Raw genomic sequence first — 23,246 nt, forward strand, 5'->3', positions numbered from 1 at the left:
AAAAACACTACAATGTAAGACTGCAATGACAAGAACATTGCCAAATCCATCAAATCAATTGCATTAGAGCTTATTAAATTATACTGAGGTACCCAATGACATGTCCAGTGAATGTACCAGCAAACGCTTTTACATTGTCAAAACCATACAATTCCATGTATAGTTTTAGTACAAATAAAATCAAAGCACTACAATATGATAAATCACAGTTCATTTATTTATGCAAATTAGTCTGGGGACATCGGTTCGGTGCATTGATGAATACTTCTCTCATGGTCAGAACAAAAAGTACAATGTTCAGTGTGTTCCACTAACATGTGTTTGTGTTCACTGTGATGGGTAAAATGCAGAGAACAAATTTCGTGTGCATGCATGCATGCATGTTCATGACAATAAAACGTGATTCTTCTTCTTCTTCAGTGTCCAGTAATGTGATGCAAAAGGAGAAGGTTCATCATCAGCACGTGGATGACTGTTGTGCACATACTGTAGATATGAAGACGTGATACACCAGGGCCTGTAGCATCCAGCTAACTGACGTGCTACTGTGGTGGCCATGTTGGAGAGGTCGACAATCCCATCAAAAGCAATGCATGGACATTGAAATTAAAGCCTAACTTGCTCATTGCTTCACTGATTTTCATGAGGTTTACTTTTTTTTATTGTCAACAAAGGGTATGATATGAAAATATAACATTTGGAAAAATAAAACCCAAAACATTTTCTTTATTTCACATGTGTAAGGTTACTCCCAGTTCCCTTGTCGTAATTGTATGGCGCCGTACAACTTGTACGCAACCGTATGCAGCACAATGCACCGACATCCTTGGTCTTTTGGTTTTCTTGCAGTCCGCACACATGGAATGCGCCGGCGACTGGTTTAGCATCGCCGTATGCGCGCAGCTCAAAAGGGGCGTGTCGTATCTACCTATTTATATCTGTGGGTATACATCTCAAACATCAATACTGGAATGTGTTTGTTCTTACAGACACTGGAGGGAGACATTTCACTGAGAACTCAGTTATGAGTCAAAGCAGGTTTGGACAAAATATTATTGGTCCGTTTTTATCCTGGTGTTTCTGTCAATAAATATAGATATTAAACACGAGTAACAAACTTTAAATACCATAGAAATGTAACAATTACCATACCTGATACAGTGATAACTAGTGTAATCAGTCTGTTTGGTCCTACATTGCACTTGGCTCCCAGGTGTGTGCCCATTGTGTCAACTGTGTAACAGCAGGCTTTCCACCAATGAAAGCACATTTCTGTTGAACCTTGTCATCACAAACACTGCGGTCATCACCAGATGGGCAACCCAGCTGTTTGGAGTCTCCTGATGTACACTCAGCGTTTAAAGAAGAGCGAAAAGAGACACTTGATGCTGTCACTGGACTGGAAATAAGCGAGCCACACTGCAGCAGGGCTTTGGCTGGCTGCTGCAGTTACCTTCGAGGGATCTGGCACCTGGATGACACAAGACATGACATGGAGTCTTTTATGGTGCTTTGCCATCAGAATCGTTTCAACTGTGTTGGCCTTCACCTGTCACAGTCTTTAGTTTTTTGCTTCTCCTTTCTCCTCCGTCCTTTTCCTCTTTGCCTTTTCCTTAAGGAGCAAAGACAAACATTGAATGTAAGCTCCCTTGAAGAAAAGTAACTTTCTTGAAAATGTTTTAACAGGATTCATGATATTACCTTTCAACTTTCCCAGCAGGTTTTTTGACTCTGATGAACACAAAATTAAACTTATTAATATGAAAGCAATACATCAAAGTGTATGTTTTAACACATTGATGGGTAAATGGACAAACTAGCCACATCTGCTCAAAATGAGATCCAATTCAACAGCTGTATCCAATATGGAAGCTTTTTTTTGTTTGTTTGTTTTATTTGACAACGCTGTATGACGAACCATATTTGTATTATTATAGTTTGCAGTGCTCAGCATGGTGGCCTTTTTCTTCCTGGGTTCAAATCTCAGCACAGGAAATCCTGTGTGGAGTTTATATGTTGTCTCATGCTTGCGTGGGTTTTCTCTGGGTACTCCAACTTGCTCCCACATGCCGGCCATTATTATTATTATTATTATTGTTCCTCTGGTCTACAGTGGTGAAGAACACTGCATCAGCAGGGCTGTTGTCTACCATATTTTGCTGCATTAGAAAAAAAAAATACTGTATTAAAAACTGCTCTCAGTATGATGGAGATGCAGCATTACACCACTGTAAACTACAAGAACAATAATAAGCAGACTGTATATTTGTGACACTGCCAATCAAAACAGTGCATTAGTCTTAAAGACATTTTTGATACATCTATTACAGGATTGTATTAGCTTGTAACCTAATATGAATAAATATAAATGTGCCCAGTGAGTGTGTCTGTGTCCACACACACACACACACACACACACACACAGTATACTGTATATATTTAGATATAAAGATATAGATATGTCTCTTTTTTTCTTACCTACATTCACATGTCTGATGCTCCACAAAGGTCATCTCAACATATTCTTTGCCAAGCTCTGATGGCCTAATTTTCAGCAGCTGAAGAAGAAGAAAAAGGGTGGAGATAACCAATACAGATGTCTAACATTTTTAGTCAAGCTATGGTCCTACCTGTATTGTGATATTAGTGGTGAGAGTGGGGTGGCACTCGAGCTTCTCATCTCCACAGCAGCCTGCACACCTCACCAGAGGCACACAGGCAGGGCTGTAGATGTGCTCCACTTCTGACGGGTACTCCTGCACAACCTCCACCAGCTTCTCAATGGTTCGACACAAGCTTCGAGCCCACACTTCTTGGAACAACAAAACTGTGGGTGCTGCTTGCACAAATACAACCAATGGTAACATTAAGGCAATTCTACAACTTTTGCTGAACAACCTTTATGGTATACAGTGGACCCCAGACATTCGCGGACCGCAAATATTGAAAATCTGTGGCTAATTGATGGCCATTATAATTGCATTGACACCCCAAAAGCGGGGATGAACTGCCAATAAGCCTTTTTGGGGGGTTGGCTCCTCCCAAAAAGAAAATTAACCAAAATTAAAAAAATAATAAACAAATAAATAAATAAAAAATGGAAACAAATTTGGAGAAAACCTGAAGAAAAAAAATTCTGTGAATAAGTGAATCCGCGGATGCCAAACTACAAGTATGTGGGGGTCCACTGTAACTCCTACATCCAAGGCAGCATTTGCTCAACTGTAGTGCATACAGTTATGTATGTAGTTATTAACGGCAGTAAGGCATTTATGAGAGACTAGTCCTTTATTTTTAGAATGCAATTTGAAATTATTTTTAAAAAATGTATACAATACAACAAATAAAGATAGAAGACATTTACAGTCTTCCTCTTCTTTTCCTTTCAGCTTGTCCCGTTAGGGGTCGCCGCTGCGTGTCATCCTTTTCCATGTAAGCCTATCTCCTGAATCCTCCTCTCAAACACCAACTGCTCTCATGTCTTCCCTCATGACATCCATCAACCTTCTCTTTGGTCTTCCTCTCGCTCTCTTGCCTGGCAGCTCCATCCTCATCAGACTTCTGCATGCAGAACCACAGTTCCTCTATGGGTACTCTGTCATAGGCTTTCTCTAGATCTACAAAGACACACTTCTGACCTTCTTTGGACTTTTCCATCAACACCCTCAAGGCAACTAATGAATATGTGGTACTCTTTCCTTTCGCAAAGTCTACCACCATCTGTCCCTCCAAGTTCTTTTCCTGGGTGCCAAACATAACCATCCCTTCTTCATTACCCCCATTTCCTTCACCAACATGTCCATTACAATCTGCACCAATCGCTACTGTCTCTCTGCCTGGGATGCTCAGAACTCTAGCTCCTTCCAGAATTTCTCTTTCACCTCTAGGTCACATCCTACCTGTAGGGCAAAGCCACTAATCACATTATACATAACACCCTCAATTTCAAGTTTCAGCATCATCACTCGATCTGATACTCATTTCACCTCGAAGACATTCTTAGTTAACTCTTTCCTTTAAAATCACCCTGATTTTCTCTTCCCATCTACACCATGGTAAAATAATTTCATCCCTGTCCTTAATCCTCTAGTCTTACTGCCTTTCCACCTGCTCTCGTGGACACACACTATATCAACATTTCTCCTAATAATCATGTCAACCAACTCCCGAGCGTTTCCTGTCATCATCCCAATATTCAAAGTCCCCACATTCAGTTCTAGGCTCTGTGCTTTCCTCTTGTCTTTCTGCCTTAGAACCCGCTTTCCACCTCTCCTTTGTGTTCGACACACAGTAGCTGAATATATACAGGCGCCCTGCAGGTTAATGGCGCCAGTGGCGGACGTTGTTAACCCGGGCCACGACCGATCTGGTATGGAATTCTTTGGATGAACGCTCATATTTGTTTGGCAAAGCTTTAAGCCGGATGCCCTTCCTGACGCAACCCTCTCCATTTCTCTGGGCTTGGGAACGGCCTACTCTTTGCACTGCCTTCTGCCCCCCATAGGGCTGCATTATAGAAGACATTTACAGTATTGCAAATAAATATGTATTCTAAATACTAAGTTGACTAACAATCTAAGGCCATACAGTATAGTGTTACACAGTATAGAATAATATTTTTACGCTTGTATATATATAATAAGCGGTGTTTTGTGAAGAAAAAAAAAAGTAATTGGGTCAAACGGATCAGAATAACCCAGTTTACATGTATGATGTGAGAGCAAATGTAATTACAGCCACCTAATGGCATCTTGGCAACTGTTAATGAAGCTCAAAACTGCGTTGCGGGCGGCCAGAAGGAACACGCAAAAGTAACACTCATCTACACTAGGGTCAATGGTAATGTAGTGGGTCACATAGCCAACTAATGCAACTGATGTTGGCTTCAACTCTCACTCAATGCCTCATTCACATTTATACTGTGACCGTCTGGGGATCATCCAGAGTGTAGTCAGTCTTAGGGGCAATAGTATTGTAGTGGTTTACATAGCTGACACTGCAGCATTTGAGGAAATATGGTATTCATGGATTGTACCATAAACATAGGATTCTTAGTGGAATGCATTGTGGTCATCTACTTGTATAACCATGAATTTCAGCTTTCAGGTTATATTTTATGATCACTACACAACAGACTTGCAGTCGATATGAATGATTTAGATTTACATTAATTATAAATGATGAACCGTTAAGTATCCAGCAACTTACAGAATGTACAGTAAGCGTTCTCGTGGGGTGAAAAAGTGTCCCAGTTGCAGAGTCACAGGGAGAGGAACAGGGTCGACTATAGTTGACCAAACTGAGAAGGGAGAGAAAATAAACATGGCAAATACGGCCATGCCTGCTGGAGCCGAGCTGCCCCGCAGGCCGCTCTGGGACTGCCTTGACCTGCGAGGTTACAGAACAGAGCCTGACACCACAACAGCTGTTTATAAAGGCAGACATGGAGAGGAAGCATCCAGAGATGATGGGCCATGTTCCAAATTATTAAGTACTGAACATGCTGTTTTTGTTTATTTTCCTAAATATTAACGCAACTTACAATACTTTTTCAAATCCTCAACAATCATATTACCTTCCATAATAATGGGGATTCTATTACACAAAACCACCAGAAGCCCATCTTTGACATCATCTTAGTAACTATTATCCATTGAAATTGTAAATCCATGGATACAGTGTAGTGAAAAGTATTGGCCCCCTTCTCAATTTCTTATATTTCTGCATAGTTTCCCCACTTTAAGTTGTAACATTAAACGAATGTCAATATCAGACAAAGATAACCCAAATAAACATGAAATGCAGTTTTAAAATGATGATTTTATTTATTGAGGGAAAAAAAAAACCTGGCCCTGTGTGGAAAAAGTAATGTCCCCTCCCCCTGTTAAATCATGAATTAACTGTGGCTAATAAAATTTTTCAGTTCATTTTCACTGACCATACCCAAGCCTGACTACCTCCAGATCTGTTCAATCAAGAAATCATTTAAATAGAACCTGTTTGACAAAATGAAGCCAGTCAAAAGATCTAAAAATGCCGCAACAAAATGCCACAATCCAAAGAAATTCAAGAACAGATGAGAAATAAAGTAATTAACTATCAGTTTGGAAAGAGTTACAAATCCATTTCTAAAGTTTTGGGATACCAGCAAACCACAGTAAGAGCCATTATACTCCAATGGAGAAAACATGGAACAGTAGTGAATCTTCCAAGGAGCTACAAAAATTACCCCAAGAACATAGCGACAACTCAGCTAAGAGGTCACAAAGGAACCCAAGACAAACTGCAGGCTCACCTTGCCTCAGTTAAGGTCACTGTTCATGACTCAACAATAAGGAAGAGACTGGGCAAAATGGCACCCATGGCTGAGTACCAAGGTGAAAACCAATGCTGACCCAAAAAAAAAAAAAAAAAAAACCACACAAAGGCTCATCTTAGTTTTGTGTGGGGAAGGAAAAAAAAAAAAAAAAAAAAAAAAACATGGACTGGCAAGATTTTGGAAGGTGGGTGTCTTGTTACATCTTGTGGAAATGTAACAGCATTTCAGAAAAAGAACATCATACCAGCAGTCAAACGTGGTGGCAGTAGTGTGATGATCTGGGGTTGCTTTTCTCCTTTGGGACCTGGAAGACTTGCTGTGATTGATGGAAACTTGTATTCTGCTCTTTACCAGAAAATCCTGAAGGAGAAAGTTTGGCCATCGGTTCGTGACCTCAAGCTGAAGCGCACAATATGGCACAATAGGTCTTCTACTCTGCCTCCACTCTGTCTCTTCATCTCAAACCAACAGGCTGAGGCAGACGGTCACTCCATAGAGCCTTGGTTCTGTTTTAGGTTTCTTCCTTAGAGAGAGTTTTTCCCTTGCTCCTATCACCATGTGCTTGCTCATGCGGCGTTCAGATGATTTTCTTATATACATATGGTATATATAATTATGAGGAATGTGGTTCTTGATCTGCTCAATTTGTAAAGTGCCTTGAGATGTGAATTGAGGCGATATAAACAAAATTGTCGATCCTATGGACAGGTGTATCCATTATGCCTCTCGTGTAGCTAAATAAAGGCAACAAAATAAGCTAATAAAATTGTCTACTTTAAATAAAATGATGCATAATAAGGGTTGCGGTTAGTTTTAGTCCAACTCGTGTTTTGAGTCTTGACAAATGAGTATCTTTAATTACCGTAATAATTACCAGCATGCACAGTCAGTACAAATTTTAAACATTATCAGTTTTTTCTACTGTATATTCACTTTTTAAATGACTAATCTCTGATAACAATGACAAATACGCTATTTCAGTCAGAACCAGACACTGGGTGTACATTTAAAACAAGCCAGAATACTCACCATTAGTTGTACTGTTTATGCTCAATGTGGGTAGACTCTGAGGAGGAGAATGTATATTAATATAAAATGTTTTCCAAACAACTAACACAGTTACTGTATATTAATATGAAACTAAGCAATTATAGGCAACTTTCCACTATATGTTAAAAAATACAACGATACGATCATGTTCCTCAGTGGCAAACCGTTTATGGTCACAATCTGCTCCCACAAATGTAAGACTGCGCTGACAATTATTTAACTTCCCATTCATGGTTCCCCTCACCCCACCTCTCCACTCCATTTAAGTTCCCAGCATTACATGATAAACAATCCACATTTTTCATTTGCTTGTGAAAACACAGATCCTCTGCTTGACACCATCTGGGGAAGAGAAATCCCCCTCTCTAAAAAGTGGACTCTTATCCAGCGTCTCTTACGGTAGCCTGGAAGTGCAAAACAATATAACAAATTGTGAAACGCTTTTACAGTTCAGAAAACAAATGAACAAAAGCCAAAACGCTTTTACATTTGAGAGAACAAATGAACAAAAGCCGAAATACTCTTACATTTCAGAAAGAAATTTAACAAAAACCGAAACACTTTTACATTTCAGAAAAAATTAACTAAAGCAGAAACACTTTTACAAAAGACGAAACACCCGGAAAGGGAACGTCCCATTTCACAGACATTCTTAGAAATCCACGCCTTTTCTCGGCAAGACCCGCCCCACTTCAACACGATTGGCTCCTGCATCGGTACAGGTAGGCTATGCAGATGTACGTCCCAAATAGTGATTGTATATACGGACGCCCTGAACAGCGAGCCTGGTGCTGTATATACAATATATTGTACTTGATCACATTTGTTAAACCATAAAAAGATAGATTAAGAGTTAAGGAAGGAGCAGGTTGTTAAAGAGAGAGGATGCTGGCAAGAATTAAAGGGAAAGTGTGGATATTGGAAAGGAAGTTGCCGGCTCCATTCATTTTTGAACGTACCTCGCATACATTCTGGTCACAAACTATGCGTTTTCATCGACAGGCACATTATACACTATGAATATAGTTTAGCATTAATGTTAAAAAACATTTGATGTAGCTTTTACGTACTATTTATATGGCTTGAGCCGAGGCAACGCGGCGGCACAGCTCGCAAACCCGGAACTGGATTTTCACCGTAGGGGAAAAGCTTCTGTGCATTTTGATTGAATGTAAACTGAGACGTGAAGACGCCGTGCAACGGAGATTATAATTTTAAATCGCGTCAAAACCAGTTACCGACCGATTGGAAACAGTTGCCAAACCATGCACACAGCGCCATAGTTCAGTCGGGTTCGGCGGCTGTGCTCGGTGTGCGCCAGCCTTAACCACCATGATCCTAACCTTAATTCATCCTAAACTGCCTTAACCCCAGCCCTACTCCTAAACCTAACCATAATAAACTTCTTAGTTTTTTAAATTATATTTGGGATGGACATTTCGTTACATCTGCGTAGCCTACGCTTTCCGCGATGCAGGAGCCAATCATGTTGAAGCGGGGCGGGTCTTGCTGAGAAAGGGCGTGGGATTTCTCAGGAATATCTGTGAAATGGGACGTTCCCTTTCCGGCTGTTTCATCCATCCATCCATCCATTTTCTGAGCCACTTCTCCTCACTCGGGTCGCGGGCGTGCTGGAGCCTATCCCAGCTGTCATCGGGCAGGAGGCGGGGTACACCCTGAACTGGTTGCCAGCCAATCGCAGGGCACATAGAAACAAACAACCATTCGCACTCACAGTCATGCCTACGGGCAATTTAGAGTCTCCAATTAATGCATGTTTTTGGGATGTGGGAGGAAACCCACGCAGGCACGGGGAGAACATGCAAACTCCACACAGGCGGGTCCGGGGATTGAACCGGGTCCTCACAACTGTGAGGCTGACGCTCTAACCAGTTTGAAATGTAAAAGTGTTTTGGCTTTTGTTAATTTGTTTTCTGAAATGTAAAAATGTTTCACAATTTGTTATATTGTTATGCACTTCCAGGCTACCGTAGTCTCTGGACTGGCTAACCTGCTTTCGTTATTTTTTTTTCTGCCTACATTAAACTATAAGGGCACACTAACACAATTACTACTGAGCAAGTTATGTAACAGTGACCAGACAGACAATGCATTTCCCTGACGATGCTGCATTTTACACCATCTATCCAAAATGCATCCTCTTCCTGTTATGAAGCAAAATTAGTCGGAGGATAGCATCTGTCAGCGCAGTGCATTTTCCTCAAACAATGCGATTAAAGAGGAATGTCCTGCTGCCATAACACTGTCCTTCACATGACAGGGCCTCCCATTAAACAGCAGCCAGTGTCTTGTACTTGTGTCACTTGGATGAAGTGTATCGACAAATCATCTGTGACAGACATTATGTTAGAGGTGTAACAAGTGTTTCCAGGCAACCAGTTAGTCTCAGTCCCTCCCTGTTTTGAAGGAGCAGTGCAAGTATCTCTTCTTGCTCATACAGCTGAAATTTGAGTTAAGAGTTCTGCAGTCACAGTTTTGCTTCAGTTATTGTCAAATGTCACAACCACTCTGCAGTGTTAGGATGATAGCATAAATCCTTTTCCAGGCTTAATTAGCATATGATTGGCTCACTCTTATCTGACGGTTTTCATGAGATTTGGGTGAGACTGCTCCAGATCACAAGAGCTTTTTGGCTGCAGTCCACAGCGGTTGTTCTGAATGTGGTGAGGTTGGGCGGATTTTCCAAATCTTGGTCACGGGTTAAGGCTTGACATGAAGAGCAAGCATCTTTGGCACCTCCTGTGGTTGAGAGCAGAGGAGCTGCCCACAAGAAGCTGGCAGATTGAGAAGGTTGCATAAGGATCGTTACATAGATGTTTTCATCCGCCTTCCAACATTTACTGTATTTCTTTGACTAATTGTGAGCCGGAGAAGTTTATGAGAAACACTTCCTGACTTTCTTGGTTTCTTGCGTCACCCCACTATGAGCCTCCTCAAGGAGTGTCTAAGGGAGGTACCAATGCTCATCACAGCTATTGGTGCAACATTTTTGACCTCCTGACCTTTAAAATGAATGATCCGTCTTTAAAAGGCTATTACTTGAATGTGCCAAGTCATTTTGTATAACTGCTTTCATGATGTAAAACATCTGGGTGGTAATGTATTTTCCATTGCAAAATTAGACGACCATGGGCAATAATCATAAGCCTCATAATGTTTAGACAACAATGACCTGGTAAAATTATTATTATTTTATTTTTTTTGCATTTTTTTAAATGATTGACTAAAAACGATAATGTTGTCAAAACAATCCTCTGCAAAAATTATGATGTGCAGTAATGTCCCCTTTGCACTCCACACTGGCGTACCTACTACACCAGGGGTAATCAACTAAAATTTTAAAAGGTCCAGATCAGGAAAATTTCTTGAAGCAAAGGTCTGAAAGATCATTAAGGGTCTATTTATAGTGATATATACAGGTATTTAAGTAGCCTCCCGAGTCATCTAAATCTGCTTGTAATCAATACTTTAGTCAAATCCCAAAACCTTTTGGCATTTATTATTGTCAAGTAACACAGAACTAAAATACGTATGACTGCTGATATGTACAGTTTTGCTCATAAGTTTACATACCCTAGCAGAATTTGTGATTTTTTTATTATTATTTTTATAAATAAGACTGATAAGTGAACAATTTTCTTTATGGTTATGTTTTGTTTCATAATTCTGCTTTCCTGGAATGCTTGCCAGTTTAATTTGAATTCTATTCAAAATAAAATTAAGTGTTTGGCTTTGTCCTTTGTGTTTTCTTTAAAGAATTGTACACATCTTATAAATTCTGCCAGGGTAATCAAACATAAGCACAACTGTGTGTTCTCTCATTCACTAAATAAAAATAGTGCAGCGAATTTCAAAATAAGAGCAAGTAAATGAAAAGAAAGCTTTGCGTGTTCAAATAACGTGCTCAACCAGAAAAATAAAAAGGTTTGAGTTTCCCCTTTTCTGTTTGGCATCTTATTTGACACAACGGTAAAGTCAAACAATTTTACATATTTTAATTGAACAAATCTTAACAACTGAGCCGTTTTAGAGGTTTTGTTTGTTCAAAACCTGTTTCATGGCCTTTCTCCCTTTTTAATTCAACTTCCATGCTGAGTGTGTTTCTCGCTCCCTTGCTACGTTTCTCCTCGTCTCGGTCTGGGTTCATTGATCACTTCCTGAGATCTGATTTGATTGGCTGAAGGGGGTGGCAGAACTCGTATACGATTGGTCGGTACGGTTTGTCACTACCGTAAAGCCTGTAATGCTGCGCCGCTTGAAAAAAGAACCGCCCTGTATTTCTTGAATCATAACCCCTCTTTTTTTGGTTATGATATGGGTCCGTATGGGACAGCTTCTTGGTCCGAACCGGTTAGTGACCACTGTACTAGACTCTACTCACAATTGCCTCATTTCCACTGGCAAAGGTACATACTGCCAGGTACCATTTGGAGTAGTACTGGTCAGCCAGTGCTAAACCACTGCCAGTTGTTCAATGGTAGAACTTTTGAGGATGTGGTTAGAAATCACAAAAATAAACACTAACGTTAGCTTATCCTGTTGCAGTTCCCGCAGTGTTATAATCCACAGTCTCCACTTTGCTACAGCGGCCCGATAACAGTCCTCACGCTGAGACGTACATACAGGAGACTCATTCTCCGGACTATTGTCATTGTTAGCATGCCTCATTCTTACTGATGCCTTCAATGTGGTTTTCGTGGTTTTATCAGTATTTCACAAAACTATTCTGAAGTGTAAACTGACCCCCAAAAAACACATTGAGTAAAACTGAACCAGGCTGAGACAGTACAGTGAAATGGAAAAGTGAATGTAAACTATGTCGGAGAAGCATTATCTAACACAAAACTACAACGTTGTTGTGGTTCACCATTATTGTTTGACATCATCACAGATGCCTACACTTAACATGCATGTGCATGTCATCCTGTTTTTACAGGCAACTGTTTACATGCAAAGGATAGGCCATTTCTCATCTCGTACAGTTTCATCTATGAGTAATGTCATAGGTTCTCGGCCTTTCTGATAAGCAGATGTCACGTGGAGATCCGTTTCTGTTGATTTGGGTTACTGCAACCAAAATTATATTAATGTTACTTTGATTGAACAATTACATTTGATTTGACAAATGGTATGCAAAACATTCTCAAGACCTGCATGAACTGAATAACCTGGACATTTGACTAAAACAAAACATCGCTTATCCCGACTAGGGTCACGTTTGCGCTGGAGTCGATCGTCTATCCCATCTGAGTTCGGGCTAGAGGCGAGGTACACTATGAATTGCTCGCCAGCCAATCACAAACAACCATTCTCACTCACACCTATGGACAATTTTGAGTTTTCAGTTAACCATAGGCGGCACGGTGGGCGACTGGTTAGAGCGTCTGCCTCACAGTTTAGAGGACCGGGGTTCAATCCCCGGCCCCGCCTGTGTGGAGTTTGCATGTTCTCCCCGTACCTGTGTGGGTTTTCTCCGGGCACTCCGGTTTCTTCCCACATCCCAAAAACATGCATGGTAGGTTAATTGACAACTCTAAATTGCCCGTAGGTGTGAATGTGAGTGCGAATGGTTGTTTGTTTCTATGTGCCCTGCGATTGGCTGGCAACCAGTTCAGGGTGTACCCCACCTCCTGTCCGATGATAGATGGGATAGGCTCCAGCACGCCCGCGACCCTAGTGAGGAGAAGCGGCTCAGAAAATGGATGGATGGATGGACAGTTAACCTAATTTGCATGCAATAATGCTTGGGTATGCACAACATTTTACTGAAATACAAAGGCAGACATACTTTTTGATAATAACCTTTTAACAAACAGAATAACATCATAACTAAAAAAACGTCAACATTGACCAACTCTACCTGCCTTTCACAACCTCTACCTGCCTTTCACAACCTCTGTTGTGCCAAGTTGTAACTCCGTTATCAGTATGTGATGGACTCACTAAAAAAAAAAAAAGAAAAAAAAAGGGGAGTGTTCACTGGATGACAAATAGACAAAAAACATAAAATGTCAAAGTGAAGTAATCACAATTGTGCTTCCTCTGACCACTTCTGACCCATCTGACTCCATCTCCTCGCATGTGGTTCTCAGACTTCGCATGAGTCAGCTCCAAGGTAGCAGATGGACTGGTTTGCAGAGCGTGTCAATCACAAAAAACAAGAGCTGATATGCGCACCAAGTTACAGCAGAAATGGACAAAGAAGGCTTTTAGTTAAGAGGCTACATGATTTCTATAGGGTTCAGATTAGAAACTTCGCCAGTTTGCGTCACAGGGCGTGTGCTCTGTCCGTCGTAGTTTGTAACGTCAGTGAGCCTGTTGCAACTCTGGACACCACCTCGCCAACCACAGGGGCTCATTATTTTCCACTCCAAAATAGTTGCCCTAAGAGACAACTTTCTTCTCCACTTTCTAGAAGGTGGCCAGCAGAATAGTCAATAGTAGAAGCTCTTTCAAGCTTGAAAATTCATAAAAAAAATTAACAAAAGTTTCAGATAAATGCAATTTCAAACATTTAGCACGCATTTGATTGCTTGGGAAGAAATGTAGCAGGTAAAAGTGCTTAAAGGGCAGATTTGTAAAGACATTTAGGGAGCAGATGGTACTATGTCTTCCAGTTGGCCAGGTAAACATATTTCTACTATACTATACTACTTTCTACTATAAAATATTAAATTAGCAAATAAGTCAGAAGTAAAGATGCATTAAACCTCTAATGGTTCTGAGAAACAAGTTTGTTCTAATGTATCATTTTTGCAGGGAAACAAAATGACACTTCATTGTTTTTTTTGTTTGAGAAAGAAATGTCAGCCCTCTGTATGTTCAACATACCATAGAAGGATATTTTCAACAAAAACTTGACTAAACTGCTACTAACACTGTCATTCCTCACACCAAGCTGCTCTAAAACCCCAAAGGCCAGAGGGCGCTGTTTGTTGGTTTCATACAGTCTTGAGTCTTAACTCAAGAGACCACACAGGAAGCAGAAGCACTAAAGCAGAGCAAGTGAACACAAACAGAGTGGCAGTTAACAGTGAGAAACAGAGGTCCCCGCCTCTCCTCACTCATCCATCCTTCATCCTGCAAGAACCAGATACCACATGATCTACACCATGACCGTAACATTAATTCTCAAGGCTCTCGCAGGAGCTACAGGCCACAGACAGCATCCATTCACCACAAACCAGAAAATTACAGTGCTTTCTGTTGTGTATACACAAGATAGGAGCACACATGGAGACAGCAGCACCATTACAGCTCTGACAGTAACCAGCTGTATCCCTCGGGTGGTCGTGTCACGCTTTGTGATGACACTGCGGGGTCGCTTACTTGAGCCGAGCGTATGCTAAATTTGCCACAACAATGTCTCAAGTCATCCAGGTCAACAGAAGCTTTCAAATAATCATTTTGTCAACATTAGAGACATGAATTCAAAACTAAAAAATTAGGTTGACTACACAGTTTTTAAAGCAGTGCCATCAGTTACAACCCCCCCCCCCCCCCCCCCCCCCAAAAAAAAACCACACACACACACACATTACATTGTTGGTGAAACTAGATGAAATGATTTATTTTAGCTCAATTTAGGGGAAAAAAGCTAGCAAAAATAGAAAGCCTGCTGGTTTTTTTTTCTTTTGTTTTGCCAGCTTTGCCAGAGGTGGGAAAAGTACTCACACTCTCTACTCAATTAGACATACAGATACAAATCTAAAAAAAATTGTTAAAGGTAGAAGTACCCATTCTACTCCGTCAGTAAAAAGTACATACTCTGAAATGTACAAAAGTAAGAACGAATATTTACTGTCAATTTTTCAATATCCATTTTGATAACTTGGCACAGTGGTGGTAAAAAAAAGTGTCTGCACACAAAATCATAATTTTTGAATGTCTGAAGCTGGTGGTTTTTAGTCTGGCACAAGACAACCCATTCGCCACGACTCATTCTTGGAGCTGACAACATCAAACAATGGAGTCTATGCACGGCAACAGATTATACATTTCCAGTGTAAAGGTCAGATGGCAAAACAGTTTCCACTGTCAATATGTTCCAAGCTACCGGGATGCCATATGATTGAAGAATAACCTCTGTCATAAAATGTATGATAACTGGGGCTGTGTGTATTCAGTAGTTTCGGTGTGAGTCATTTTCAAGGTCAAAATAGCAAGTTTTTACTTTTCGTTTACATGACAACCGGAAGCTCAAATGCCTCTTTAAACAGAAGGCTGAAGCGCTTCAAGCATCAAGCCCATTGTCTTTAATAAGACCATGGGTGGGGAAAATCTTGCTTCTCCAAATCTATCACGTCATCATAGTTGTTGGTTCCTGGTTCACGTTCCTCTATTTTGTCTTTTTTCCCATCAATTCAGCACTAGTTTGACAATATAACCAACCTATTTTGACAAAGTAAGGAGTAGAAAGGACAGATATCGGTTTATTTTTCAAATATTGGAAGCAAAAGCAAAAAGTTGTCAGAAAAACATATACTCCATTTCGATACCTGACAAATCTACTTGAGTAAGTTAACAAAGTATTGGTACTTTGTTACTTCCCATCACTGCCAATTTGGGTGTAACTGAGTACAACCTTTAAGGTTAGGTTTTTAAGTAACATTTTAACGTTCTCAACTGTTACACAAGTATTTGAAAAAAAGTTAAACACTGCTCATATTAAAACATAAAAATTATAAAATATATCATCTTAACTTAGGCCTAATGCAAAGGTGAATATTGTAGACAGATCACAAGTGTAAAAAGAAGTTAACCACTGGAAAATGTAAAAACAGAAAAACACTAAATGACAAGGGATGCCTCGCATGGAAGAGGTAGACAAAATAATTGGGACACCATAAGGACAAAACCCGTATTGATCCACTTCTGCAGTTTGACTACTTTGGATGAGAGTCTGGTGTATATTTTTCTTCTTCTGTTCTCATGTTCTTCATTTAAGCTCTTTTTTAGGGTTGTTCTTTCTTTTAGAATACGTGTAGCAAAAAAGCCACAAAAAGCCCAAGAAAACACCAATCACACACACCAGACTCTCATGATATGCAAATGTTAAAAAAATACTAATACTGTAGACGTATACACACACACACATTTGTCAACCAATAAAAATATGGTAACATGCTAAAGATATCAAGCAACTAATTGTATTCTACAACTTGCCTATGTTATAAGATCATATCTTGAAAGAAATGTTTCAAATATGCATTACTGCTTTAACAATAATCACTTGCCTTGAGTTGCTTAAAATGCAATCAGTGGAAAAACAGTGGGATAGAGATAAGTGACAGAAAGAGAGGTAAAGTCCTTATAAATGGTTTCGATAAACAATTTCCTCACCATAAACCCATTAATTTATATACAGATGTTCGACATAGACCAAAGCACACACACACTGTCCTATTTAAACAAACACACATGCACGCACACACATACACGCACGCACGTGCGCACACACTCACACACACACACGCACACACACACACACGGGACAGGTCTTGAGATAAAGTTGAGGCGGTGGTAATTGCGGTCTCTATTACAGTAAACGCTGCTCTCCCTGTGTAAACCACAGTAAATTACATCCAGATGGGAGATTAAAGTCTGCTGAGTAGACGGTTGCCCCCAGCGCCACCGCTCCATCTTCTCTGCCGAAGGAAGCAGAAATCCATATTTCCTGATTGCGAGTGTCCCCAGGGCTGGGACATTACAACTGGAGAGAAATACCACAACATTGCCACTCCTTTCAGCTTGTAGGTCAGTGAAAGAATTCTCAGCTGGGTGTGTGCAACAGGAAAACAAGACACTCACAGAGATGTAACGTTTAGCCAGATGTTTAGAAAGCTGCTGCTGCCAAAGAACTGTACTACAACTTGTGCAAATGGGATGTCATGCACTTGACCAAGTATAAACAAGACGGAGGAAAAACACACCATCTAAACAAACACAGACACGCGTTGCAATACTGACGGTCAAACGCAAGTATTGTTTTGTGGAAAGGAAGCATCTGTTCTTATAGAGAACTTGTTAGTTCAATCATTAAGTAAGATTTCATACAAAAATGTATGCTTTGTAATTTTCAGAAAACATTTTGGGTTACCTTTGTATGGGTTCATGTATGTATTTTTAATGAAACTATTGGTACACCAAAATGCAGTGTTTTCCTGACAAAATATAGCATGAGAGACAATATCTGGCATGTTACTTGACTGTCTTATGGCAAGATTCAACATTTTTTCAAAATCTTCTGCTCATTAACCATGTTGTGCCCGAACAAATGAGTCAAAATGACACATTTTGCGATGATAATCTAATTCAGCCTAAACTGATCTAAAGTTAACAATTTAGAAAAATTAAGAACTTATTCCAAAAGTACAAGTGACTGTCTCTCATGATTTCAGCCAGTCATCCATTTTCTATACTGCTTATCCAGTTCAGGGTCGCAGAACTGGAGCCTATCCCATCAGACTTCGGGTAAAAGGCTGACAATAACTTGCACTGGTCGCCATTCAGTTCCAAGACAGTCTCTCATTGACCGCCACTATTTAGAATCAGCATTGTAAACTACTGTATCTAACAGTTATTGATGATGTTTGCATGGCCTCTTGTTGCTGTTTTTGAGTTCACAGGGCTCAAGCATAAATGCCTCAGAGGCATTATCTGACATGCCAGTCATGTCTTACAATGGAATCTGCTGCTCTGTATTAAAGATAAATCACTTACTGTTAAGACAGAATAACCGAATCATCTACTTGAAAAGCAAGCCTGCACCCTGGACCGGTCCCCAGTCAATCATAGGACACAGGTAAAGACAGACAACCATTCATGTTCACATTCACAACATAACTGAGTGGCAAAGTGAACCACTACACTGTGACTTTAACAAAATAGCCATTCTCTACTGTAAGATGAAAATATTGTAGTGTGGAACATTTAAAGCTAAACTCCGGAGAAATATTGATTAAACATTTGCCTTTTAAATCAGTGACACAATTAAAACATTGAGTGTCAAAGCAATATCTGAACGTCATAAAACTATGTTGCTATGATTTTATGTATGAATGGTTGTTATTCAAGGAAAACTTGTGTTTTTCAATGACTGATGGCACACATTTTGAACAGCTGCAGTTACTGTCTGCCTCTCTTTACAACGTGATAACGGCATACTAATAATGAGTGTACTAAAACAATTGAAAGGATGGTAAATCTTCTCCATCGACACATCACACATTTCTGGGACGAGAATCCCGCCACCTCCAATGCTTGCCTTTCATATGCTGACACTGTAGAACAGAGATTCTTCTCTTAGTCCTAGTCCTATAGACAAAAACAGCCAGAAGATGTTGTAGCAGTTTGGTTCGTATGTGAACTGTGGGACTGATGAAAATGAAGGCGCGTTGAGCTAAAAAATAACAAGCGTTCTCCCAGTGTGATCCTGGTAAAATGTTGAACCACTTTATATTTGCTGTCAATCATCGTAGTAGGCGGGCCATTCAATCTGCTACATTTCGAGGGCCCTGGATTTTGTCTCTTGTGTTTTGACTATAAACAGGCCATGAGCTGATTATCAGGATTAGTGGAAATGTGCGGATTCTACTCCCTCTCTCTCCCAGGCCAGTAACAGCTCCACTGTTTCTAGAGAGGTGACTTTCAATCTGTCGTTCAATCTCTCGATGGAGGCTTTTGATAGACAAGTCACTTTCAGCCCACTCCAGCTCTGACACATTGTGACGACGCCCGTACGCCCACTTCCCTCCATCGTCACTTCACTTATTAAAGATAAAAAGTGCCTCAAGGAAAAACATGACTTGAATCCTACCGTGTGATCTTGAAAAGCATGAAAAAAAGAATGACAGAAACTATAGATTTGACTTGATTCTCCCTACACATGCAGTGTGTGTTACTTACTAGTGGGGATTGCAGCAACGGTACAGGTGCAACTAAACAGACTTTTATGTCAGTATGCAAATGCTTTAACACTTCATATTCAAAGGAAACAACTATAGTAATGAAAACGTTGGACACATTTATTGATATTGTAGATGCCAGACAAATCACTATAAGGTGGTAGAATCCTTTGATATCGCCCAGCCAATGGGTTTAAAAAGGTAATAATACTAAATAAAGAACATCAACATCAACATCAAGCATAATTAATCTAAACACTGTATGTCAAAAAAGTCAAAATAATAATAACAGAGTATTATAAATATAGATCAAGTTATAATTTTCTGTGGTTAAAATGTTAATTTCCAAGTGTGTTAGCCTTATGAAAGAATGTCTGTTAACTCGAAGGAAATTAAATCTTAAAGTGACCCACATGCAGCGTTAATAACAACAAGTCAACAAAGTGACTTGTTGTGGCTTTCATATGCAATCAAGGGGGCATACAGACCAACTCTTGTGCAATTTTCAACTGTCTTTCTTTAATAATGTCATCGCTAGAGTAAGTGAAAACATCGACATTTTGGTTAAATGTTAAGCACCTCGCAAGCGTTGAGGACGTGAAGTAGAACTTTTGGGTTTTACCTGTGCAGGTGCGAGAAGAAAATAAAGAGCCACAGCAGCCTCGACCACCAAGCACATTTTCATGTTCGGGTCCTAACGATGATGGATCCACGGCAGAAGAAGGATTAGTTAAAAAAAAAAAAAAAAAAAAAGTTCTAAGAGGAACGGAAGCTGAACGGGAAAAGTTCCGACTGTAAGCCAAGTAAAACTCGGCGCCGTTATTGAAGTGCTGCGCGCAAAACCGAACAATGGTAATAAATAATAAGGAGGTGCAGTGGCTATATAGTAGATCCGCACATTGACTCGTTTTGACAAGTCATAGTCAGTGACGGTTGTAATGATAATTCATGAATCGTCTAAAACGTTTTCTAAAAAAAAAAAAAAAATCGGTCAAAACGCCTTGAAGTTGCAGTCCTTCCACATAAAGACACACATGGCTCTAATTGGCCCTCACTACCTTTTTCACAAACTGACCACTTCTATCCCCTCCCCTTCTTTCACCTCCCCCCTCCTCCTTCTTCCCGAGCCCTCCTCCTCTTCTTGTGTCTTTCACAGCCACTCCAAGCCACCACATGATGAACTGTGAAATATACCCAATGCTGCAGATGAGGATTCTTTATTCCTGATTTCTAGACTACACAGCAGGTGATTTACGCTGGGCGGCTCACTATCCTGAGTGCATGCATGAGAGCCACTCAGGAGGTAGGGGCAGGTAAACATTTAGAGGGCCTCATTGATGAGCTCTGGGATGCACTGTGATTTTTGAGCTGCAGAGACAGAAAAAAAGGGGAGATTCCATTACTGTTGACACATCGAGTTAATCTTCTCTGTTTGCACAAACCTTGGAACGAAAAGGATTCATTGTGGGCTTCTAGGCATTCCTTCAACAGGGCCGAGGAGCTCCAGCGCCTTGTGTTATTATACAGAGCACACTCTCTAAACATCTCACATAGTCCAAGCGGCCAGAGGAGCTGCAAGTAAAACAATCAGCATGTGAGGAAAGACAGTTTCTCTAATTATGCTGCAGAGGTTGTCTTCTCCTCGGCTGTTTCGCCGCAAGGCCGTGATTGAGCCAGATCCAAATTCAGAGTGGAATTCAACTCAGATTTTTATTTTTATTTTTATAATTCAACCTGATGCTCTACTGCAGTGATCCTCAGACTGGAGTATGAGTACCACTAGTAGTACGTGGGCTCTTTCTAGTGTTATGTGAAAGAATCACTGAATTGAATACAAATTCTGTTGGATCTATCTCACCCAACACTTATAAAAATAAATTCACAGCATTTAAAACATGAAATTAAAACACAAATATTTGACTGAAGGTTGTAGCTATGCATACACTAACACTTAAACAAAATAATTAGTACAGTACTTTTTAAAAAAACATTTCTAGTACATTAAATCTTTTAAGTACAGTTCCGTTGTATTTAACTTTCAAGTACAGTACAATACATTGAATCTGAAAATGTTTTAAACATTTCAGTACAAATTGTATGTAACTTATGTGAAATACATTTGAATCAAATCATTATTTCAATAGTTTTTTTTCATTTTCTTGTATTTAAGCACTTTTGTAATGTTCAAACTGTGCATTACATTGGCTTATAATAACAGTCTTGATGAACACTTAGGCCTATTGTGTGACTGTATTTTAATGTTGATCATTATGGTGGACTTGGATAGCTTAGTATTTGTTTTGCTGGTACTGGGTGTAAAAAGTTTTAGAACCACTGATCTACGGTACCTCAGTCTGAACTGCAAATTGAGAAAAAGTGTGCATTACAGAGAAGGAGGAGGCAGAAAAAAGGCTCTTCCTCCTCCTGCCGCCTCCTCCATGCAGGCTGTGTTGGCTCAGTGGACAGCGACGCTCTACTTGGTGATCTATCTGTGTTTTCAAAGGTGCACTCGCTGACAGAGTCTAGTAAGACCACTCACACTGTTTGCACAATAAATATGGAGTGACACCAAGCCAAGCTGGCCAGAGTGATAGCATATTCAAGGAGAAGTGGGTCGCTGTGCTGGCAGATGATAACAAGAGCTTACTGCTCCCCTCTTCTAGCTTGTAGTAGCCATGTGCTTGGAGTGTAACAGATGCTCGGATTAAGTCTTTGGAAAGGTTGAGGAATTGCACAAATTTGTGAAATTTCCATAAAACGTAGTAAGGGGTGGGGTATGGGCCAAAAACCACATATTCGTTTTTGGTGTTAATAGATGTAGATGCAGGATTTCTTTTTCACTTTTTGTTAACATTGCAACATGAAATTGTATACAGAGAAATCCCTAAGGTTGAACACAATCAGAGCCAGAAATATGGAAGCATTCCCCCCCCCCCCCAAAGAAAATGATCAGTTACTCAAGAGGCAAGTCGGGAGCATGGTGGATGAGTGGTTAGCAAGGGTTTGAATCTCAGCTCCATTCTCGTGAGTTTGCATGTTCTCCCCATGCTTGTGTGGGTTTTCACTAGGTACTCCAGCTTCCTCCCATTAAAAAACCAACAACAACACGCATCTTAGGTCAAATGAGCGGTCCAAATTGCCCATTGGTGTGAATGATTTGTGTCTCATATTCTCTTATAGATCCCGATTCATTAAATTAAATGTCACACACATGTAAAGCAATGTAAACATTAACAACAGCAAAATACTACTTACATGTTGCTAACCAGTGGCGATGCGTGTGGCAATGCAGTCTTTACTGAGAGTTGACTTCAAAAACTTCCAGTGTATATTCTTCTGGCCTTCTCATGTTTTCTTTTCTTTAAAACCACTTCTTGAGGAAAAAGAGGTTATGTTCTCATTGCTAATGTGAATTTCTTGCGGAATAAAGCATCAATCTGGATGGCAAAATTTAAGTTCATGCAGAAGGAATGCATATATGAGGTGCAAAATTTTGGTGCTGACACATAGTGTGCGATTGTTTTTGACTGAGTTGACTGATTGTTCAGACATGGCGGAGGATGAAAACATTTCAACCAATACAAGTATCCATCCATTTTCTGAGCCGCTTCTCCTCACTAGGGTCGCGGGGGTGCTGGAGCCTATCCCAGCTGTCATCGGGCAGGAGGCGGTGTACACCCTGAACTAGTTGCCAGCCAATCGCAGGGCACATACAAACAAACAACCATTCGCACTCACATTCACACCTACGGGCAATTCAGAGTCTCCAATTCATGCATGTTTTTGGGATGTGGGAGAAAACCGGAGTGCCCGGAGAAAACCCACGCAGGCACGGGGAGAATATGCAAACTCCACACAGGCGGGGCCGGGGAGTGAACCCGGGTCCTCAGAACTGTGAGGCTGACGCTCTAACCAGTCGGCCACCGTGCCACCACCAATACAAGTACACA

General features: G+C 40.4%; 1 protein-coding gene across 1 annotated transcript; it reads right to left on the minus strand.

The window, feature by feature from the left end:
- Positions 1-237: 237 nt before the first annotated feature.
- pgfb (placental growth factor b) lies at positions 238-20,308 on the minus strand. Its single transcript, XM_061696701.1, has 7 exons — positions 19,919-20,308; positions 7,349-7,385; positions 2,631-2,836; positions 2,479-2,558; positions 1,702-1,731; positions 1,550-1,612; positions 238-1,471 (listed from the first exon to the last, which is right to left on the minus strand). Exons 1-7 carry the CDS (start codon positions 19,979-19,981, stop codon positions 1,450-1,452), a joined length of 501 nt encoding a protein of 166 aa, XP_061552685.1. The 5' UTR covers positions 19,982-20,308; the 3' UTR covers positions 238-1,449.
- Positions 20,309-23,246: the final 2,938 nt, after the last annotated feature.

Source organism: Phycodurus eques, chromosome 14 (assembly GCF_024500275.1).
Source record: "Phycodurus eques isolate BA_2022a chromosome 14, UOR_Pequ_1.1, whole genome shotgun sequence".
NCBI classification, from domain to species: Eukaryota; Metazoa; Chordata; class Actinopteri; order Syngnathiformes; family Syngnathidae; genus Phycodurus; species Phycodurus eques.

What these genes read in the sequence shown, in the direction of transcription:
- pgfb (XM_061696701.1), bottom strand. Translation starts at nt 19,981, where the DNA reads ATGAAAATGTGCTTGGTGGTCGAGGCTGCTGTGGCTCTTTATTTTCTT. An exon ending in TTCTTCTCGCACCTGCACAG is followed by an intron (nt 7,386 to 19,918) that starts GTAAAACCCAAA and finishes TCTCCTCCTCAG; the next exon opens with AGTCTACCCACATTGAGCAT. An exon ending in CCACTAATATCACAATACAG is followed by an intron (nt 2,559 to 2,630) that starts GTAGGACCATAG and finishes CTTCTTCTTCAG; the next exon opens with CTGCTGAAAATTAGGCCATC.